At 33.5% G+C, this 7186-nt stretch overlaps 2 protein-coding genes across 2 annotated transcripts; one reads left to right on the top strand and one right to left on the bottom strand.

The window, feature by feature from the left end:
- Window positions 1-2375: 2375 nt before the first annotated feature.
- LOC18041069 (ribonuclease 1) lies at window positions 2376-3201 on the bottom strand. Its single transcript, XM_006431668.2, has 2 exons — window positions 2935-3201; window positions 2376-2841 (listed from the first exon to the last, which is right to left on the bottom strand). Exons 1-2 carry the CDS (start codon window positions 3196-3198, stop codon window positions 2428-2430), a joined length of 678 nt encoding a protein of 225 aa, XP_006431731.2. The 5' UTR covers window positions 3199-3201; the 3' UTR covers window positions 2376-2427.
- Window positions 3202-3636: 435 nt separating this feature from the next.
- Window positions 3637-4743, top strand: LOC18041411 (putative F-box protein At3g16210). The gene has a single exon (XM_006431669.2). It carries the CDS (start codon window positions 3655-3657, stop codon window positions 4741-4743), a length of 1089 nt encoding a protein of 362 aa, XP_006431732.2. The 5' UTR covers window positions 3637-3654.
- The last annotated feature ends 2443 nt before the right edge of the window (window positions 4744-7186 follow it).

Below are 7186 nucleotides of genomic sequence, written 5' to 3' on the forward strand. Positions count from 1 at the left end.
TGGATTCATTAATTGTTGACTTTTGTGCTGGCTCTAACAAAGCTTTGATCATAAATTGGCAATCCATTTGGAAATAATTTTCAACCCCCAATCTATAGCCCATCAATCACCCACTTGTAATTTCCCAGGCATGTAGAGCGTAAACCATTTTACGAGGCAATGCATGTAGAACTTAAAAGGGATAGAAATTTCACCCACTACACACTAATCCTTGATCCCAAATCTACTTGTATTAATGTTTATAATTAATTTCTTCTATTTAATACTAGTTAATAAGGCTACATAGGTAAGTGCAATAAGGTTTCGTGCATTGGAACCCATGGTTATCGACCTGAATCCATTAGTATGGATCATTTTCTTTTCCAATTGAAATCCATTAGTATATGGAAGAGTGAAAAAGTACTTTCGTTGTTTTGGAATAAGAAGTCTTCGTATCTTAATGCATGTATTTAATGTATTCGGGACTATTAGAACTTATTACTCAAACTTAAGTTATTGTAATTGCAATAAATATTCATGGCTGGTTGAGCTACACACAAGAGGCTCTTTATCCTCTCATTATATTGTCACTAGACTCTCTTTGTAAATAAAAACATCATCCGGATCGGTAATTTAGAGATCCCTAATTTCTTATGTATGAATTCAACATATATAGATTCTTAAATAAATGCGCCATTCTTCCACAATCCCTAATGTCTAGGAATACTGAAGAAAGGTCCAATACTAAATAGCGATCCACTTGACGATCATATATTTCTCCAACTATTTCTTCTGAATGTGTACACTTGATCATTCGACAGCTTACCGTACTTTGTTTTTTCTCATCCCACGAGTCTTGTACCAATAATCAACTTAAAAGTCATTGTATAATATGCAAAATAAACCATCATATTAGTCCACGAAATTGTCAAAACGTCTTATAATTTGGCTTTCAATATCTTCATATGATAAATTAACTTGTAAGCGTTTCATCCTGGAATAAATACGAAGCTGATGCAATAATTTCCTTACCAAATTCCACAGAATCAACGAATGCATTAATAAAAAGACGAGTTTCAGCATTGTTGTTCTGGAGATGTGAGATTCGAATCCCCGCACATGAGTAGCCTGGGAATTGGATTGCCGTTACCTAAATTAACCCAAAAAAAAAGCTTAATTTATTCTTATTTGAATTCTTTTTCTATCAATTTAAATCACATAAGTAGATATTTTGACCGAGTGTTTTTCAATTAATATGATTTGGTTGGCTATTCGAGTTCGATTATAGGAGAGGTAAGGAGCTAAAATTTTAATTTGAACTCAGCTACCCCTCTATCTTTTTAAAAATACAAAAATAAATTTAACAATCGTTTAAATTTACATAATTTAATTATCTTTTGTTTCTTTGCCGTATCAGCTGCTTAAGCAAGCATAAGTGCAGGTGGTCAACAGTGAACAGTAACACGGTTTGCACACGGCGAATAGTAACATGGTTTGAACAGTAACGGTTTGAATAGTAATGTGGTTTGAACAATAACGTGGTTTAAACAGTAACACAATTTGAACAATGTTATACGTTTGGTTATAAATAGCGAGGAGAGGTTAGAGCTTGAATCATCCCAATTTTGAGAGCAATTGCAAGTGAAACAATTTGAGAGTTTTGAGAGAGTTTTTACTTGAGTGTTAGGAAGATTCAATTAGGTGTATTGGGGTTGTGGGTATTGACAATTTTTTCCCACTTTCGTAAAATTCTATTATTAGTCAAATTATCTTCCGGTCTTTATCCGTGGACATAGGGATTACACCGAACCACGTAAATTATTGTGTCATTTTCTTTGCATTTGTTTACATAATATTTATATTTCTCTAGAAATTACAGTTTCCGTAATATTGGTAATTGCTCAACCCTGCACTTCTGCAACAAGTCAAACATTCCTAGAAATAAAATATTAAATTAAATTGAGGGAAAAAATAATTTACAGTGATTTATTCTTGTTATTTCATCATCCATCCAACTGTGGACAACTCAAGGACTCGGCAACAAAGTTGTTGTATTACCTACGGTCTACCCAAGAAGAAAGCCCTCGTTTAGCGCTGCAAAACAAAAATTCTGTATTTTAAGAAAAGGTGAAAAAACAGATGGTAAGTGGATAATTTTTTTTTAATTAATTAAAATTTTTTAAAAACATTGACGCATTAAATTATGCCACTTGTCAATATTTTAAAGCATGAAACTTTTGCTAAAAGTAATGTACCATGTATCATAATATAATACCTTTTATTTACATCGAAACAGACCATAAACACTAAGAGAATGTAGGAATGGTAGGAAAGCACGAGCTTATGGACTGAGTACAAATTAAAAAGTTTAAATTATTAAAGGACAAATTAATTTTCAACATTTTAAAAACTGATAACAAATTAACATCCGAACGACCCAACACATTGCTACAGAGCCCAAATAATTTTTCTACGGCACCTAGACAGTGAACTCGGCCTAGCAATGCACGAAACAAAATTTGTAGCTTGAACATCAACACAGAGTGTCACCTCCATTAGGAGAGAACGGTTCAAGCATTTAAAAAGTGGCGTAGTGCCGTATCTGGGGTTTATCGCTCGAGTATATTTCCGTGGATTGAGTTTGTCTCCATCTGGATTTATGCCTGCATCTCGAAATGCGGCCTCCAAGTTCGCAGCTTTAACCAGTGTGATAGCAGTTCGAAAATATTCCTCGGGCGGCAGGTTAGGCTGGCCTCTGCCGTGATGCTTCCACTCCCTCTTCCAAAACTGTTCATTTTCATTTCGGGTAAGACTTGGCCAGAACTTGTTCATCTCGGCAGCAAAAGATTTATTGCTTTCTAGCTACAAAGAAAGAGTAAAAATTAATTAATAAATGACCGTAGAATAATGTATAGGAAAAACTATATATATAGCCCATGGGAGTGAAGCAGGTACCATGGCTGGTACATTAATAGTTTGATTATTGGTATTTGTCGAGGACCTGCCGGAAGAATTTACTGGCCAGAGGCCGTGTAGGACGAATTTTGATGGCTTTATTCTGCAGGGCTCTGGCCTATGAACCTGGCAGTACACAGGTGGCCACGTCTGGACTAGAAAATATTGACGAAAATCTTGTGCACCACCGGAGGCGAATGCGATGCAGGAAACAGAGAAAACAAAGAAGATGAACGAGAAACTTCTCTTCATTTTGATTAACATTAATTTGACAATACTAAAATGCATGAGAGTATAACTGACACATAAATAGATAATATTAAGCAGTGGTATGATAAAAGGAAGATGGGTGCATGTACAAACTAATTAATGTCATCATAAATAATTTTAATAAGGACCATCCCCCCCTGCTTAATTTGTTTTCTTTTTGTTTTGGGATAAATTGGTAATTTTCACTTCATTCCTTGACAGCTGTTGACCTATTTTTTTTTCCCTCCCTAAACAAACTAATTCCATTGTAAAAACTGAATCCTAAAAATCATCTGAAACACACAACTCCAATTATCATTCGGACCATAGAATTTTCTCTTATTTTGAGCATCTCTTCCCATAATTAACTTGTGGTTCCCCTCTATCGCATTCTTCTATTATAAAGCATTTTAGATGTTACATTATAGAATCAAAATTACTGATTATATTTACAATCAGGAAGAGATAATAATGTTGACAACCAATATCAATTCTTTTCCCGAAGATATAACGATTGAAATTCTGTCAAGATTGCCAGCTAAATTTGTTTTGCGATTCAGGTGCGTTTGCAAGTCCTGGCTTGAGTTAACTAAGAAACCTTCTTTCATTTCCAAGCATTTCCAAAACAATAGTACAAGAACTCGTCTTTTCGTTGATGCATCTGTTACTTCTGCGGTAGTTGGTATGGGAATCGTTACATCAGCTTTGTACTTATTCCATGATGAAAAACTTGCAAATTTATCATATGAAGACATTAAACCCCAAATTCATGATAAATTTGTGGGCTATCATGATGGTTTATTTTGCATAATGCAGAGTTCAACGAATCGTCTAACTATATGGAATCCAGCAACAAGAGAATTTAGAAACCTTCCAAATTATAAATATTGTAATTCTTCCAACCGTTTAATACCTCCTAGTACTTTCATCTGTCTTGAATCTGATCCCATAAATAATGACTTTAAATTGCTTTTCGTACACAACTTATGGAATGAGAAAAGGAAAAGGTATGGTAAGGTGCCTAATGTTCAAGTGTACGGATTCAGAACAAATAGTTGGAGAGAAGTACATGGTCATCAATTGGATCGTTATTTTGTATTAAACGGAGGTCAATTTGGTACGTCCACATACTTGAAGAAAGTTTGTTATTGGTTGGTAATCGCGGATACTCGAGACCTAAAAGTGATTCTTTCATTTCACATGGATAATGAGGTGTTTGAAGAAATAAAAATACCTCCACATGTAAATTATTACTCGTCTATAAGTTTATATGAAGACTCTCTCTCGATTGTAATTCCAGACGCAGAGCAGTGTTTTGAGATATGGGTGATGAATGACAATAAGTGTTGGGCAAAACATTTAACCCTTGGACCTTTCTTCAATTTTCGAATAAATTTTGGATTCTGGAAGAATGATGCTTTTTTTTTAGAATCAAATTCTAGGATTTATGGTGGTTGCCTTTTTTTACATGAACATCGTACGAAGGAAATTAAGAATCTCCAAGTCACAGATCCACAATTTGTTGTCATCTACAAAGAGAGTCTAATGACTATACAATGAGAGGAAAAATATTGTAAGATAAATTGACCTATATTTCATATTTTCACAGAATTTCTTATTTTATTTTTTTTGTTCATCATGATCAAGAGCGCGTGGTAGAAAATATACGTGGATGATTGGTGATTGGTCGGCTTTACAATACCAAGGCCTCTGGCAAACTATAAATTAGGATTTTACTTACGTATTATTAAAGAAAAATTGTTTGGGGGTAATATATATGTATTATGTAAGAATTTGTTGTTTAATGTTGTCTTCCTTGCTTCTTCGAATGAGAAATAGGAGTCAACTTTTAACTACCAAAAATCAATAATCATTTATAGTAGGTGTAGTGCTATATATCCCAAAAATTTTATTTCAAAAAGCTATCCTAAAGGACGTGGCATTGATCAATTTTTTTGGTGAGAAGTATACAATTAATTCACTTGGATCTTATAAAGAATTACCAACCAATTAATGAATAACATATTATTTGAGATGTACTTTAGGATAAAAAAATTGAGATATCTATCATTACTCTTTATAATAGTCTTTCATATAAAATTTTGTTGTTTCTTAAAATAAATTAAAATCATAAAAAATATTATACAAAGGAAAATTAGCAGCAACAAGGTCCAAACACTCCTAAAATCGCGACAATGCAATCAAGGCTGCAGTACGATCCTTATAATGAGAATGTATTGAGTCCTGTTTACAATCAAAATGAATTACCTAATGTCTCAAGCTAGGTCCACATCTACAATATCGTTAATCAACAACAAGTATCTTGGAGAATAACTTGGCTTTCACTCACACTTCATCAAAGGGATCTTTTCATTTAGAGACCTAACATTCACAATTTCTTATTGTTAATAACTCCTATTTCTCATTTAGAGAAGCAGGAAAAACAACCTTTAAGCAATAAATTTTTACATAACACACATTACCAAAAACAATTACTCTTTAATAATAAATAAGTAAAATCCTAATTTACAGTTTGCCTAAGGCCTTGGTATTACCAATCATCCACGTACATTTTCCACTACGTACTCTCAATCATGATGAACCAAAAAAAAAAAAAAAGAAAAAAATTCGGTGGAATTATGAAATTTAGGTCAATTTATCATTCAGTGTTTTCCTCCAATTGTCTATTAATTTTTGGAGATGAAAACGTGTTTTGGTTCTATGATTTGGAGATCCCTAATCTCTTTCTTACTATGTTCATATAAAAGAAGGCCACGTAGAATAAGGCGACCATGATTAAACCTATATTCTAAAGAAAGCACATCATTCTTACATAATCCATGATATGTGGGAGTATTGCAGAAAAGTCCGAAGGTTAAATGTTTTGCCCAATACTTAATGTCATTCATCACCCATCCCTCAAAACAATTATGTGTATCTGGAATTACAATTGACAAAGAGTCTTTATAGAAACAAAGCTCGGTGTAATCATTTACTCGTGGAGGTATTTGTATTTTGTATTTCTTGAAACACCTCATCATCCACGTGAAATGATAGAATCACTGTTTGGTCTCGAGAATGTGAGATTACCAACCAATAACAAACTGTCGTCAAGTACGCGTACTTGCCAAATTCTCCATTTAATTAAAAAATAACGATCCAAATATTTACCTCCAACTACTCATTCTCAATGTGTACTCTTGACCATTTGACACCTTACTATACTTTTTTTTTTTGTTCTCATGCCTTTAGTCGTGAACCAAAACCAACTTCAAGTCATTTATTATGGGATTAGATTTAAAACTGTTAGGATTGTAGTTGTAATTGGAGTCAATCTTGTATTTAGCTGGCATAATATTCTTGTAATATTCTCTTTTCTATTCTTGGTATGTAAATAAGTTAGTTTAGGAAGGTTGATTGATTGTAGGAAGTCTAGCTTGATTTATGGAGAACAGTATAGATGTAATCTTTTATATATATGTACAGGATGGAATGGCAGAGAAGCGATTCTCACCACACCAAAATTAGTTTGTTCATGGTATCAATCAAAGGTGAGTGATGAACAAGTGAGAAATCAGATTTCGCCATATTGCCCCCAAGTAAGTGATAATTGTTGAGTCTTAGAAAATATATATTTATAAAGGAGAAAATCGTCATTTTACATTTCAAGTCTTACTAACATCCTTACTTTTATGTATTTACGCTTCTTGTGATTTAATTATGTGTGTCTTATTTTAATTAAGTATTTTATGTATTTTAGGGGCATCATGGTCATTTCACAATGAACGAGAGATCAGACGGCAAAACATACATTACTTTTGAACTTAGGATAGTCGAAAACCTAAAGAGCAGCATAAAAGGAAAAATGGCATTGTTCACATGTACGATACTGTTCACGACACTGCTCACATAGACGGATCGATGATGTGGCATTGACTGATGAGGTGTCACGATCCTGTTGGACTAAAATTCTTATGTACTGTTTATCGGTGACGTGGCAGAA

The sequence above is a fragment of the Citrus clementina genome, unplaced genomic scaffold, assembly GCF_000493195.1.
Source record: "Citrus clementina cultivar Clemenules unplaced genomic scaffold, Citrus_clementina_v1.0 scaffold_5, whole genome shotgun sequence".
Taxonomy (NCBI): domain Eukaryota; kingdom Viridiplantae; phylum Streptophyta; class Magnoliopsida; order Sapindales; family Rutaceae; genus Citrus; species Citrus x clementina.

Excerpts from the sequence above, each read along its gene's own strand:
- LOC18041069 (XM_006431668.2), bottom strand. The coding sequence starts at position 3,198 with ATGTTAATCAAAATGAAGAGAAGTTTCTCGTTCATCTTCTTTGTTTTC. Across the intron at positions 2,842-2,934 it reads CTATTAATGTACCAGCCATG|CTAGAAAGCAATAAATCTTT; the intron begins GTACCTGCTTCA and ends CTTTCTTTGTAG.
- LOC18041411 (XM_006431669.2), top strand. The coding sequence starts at position 3,655 with ATGTTGACAACCAATATCAATTCTTTTCCCGAAGATATAACGATTGAA.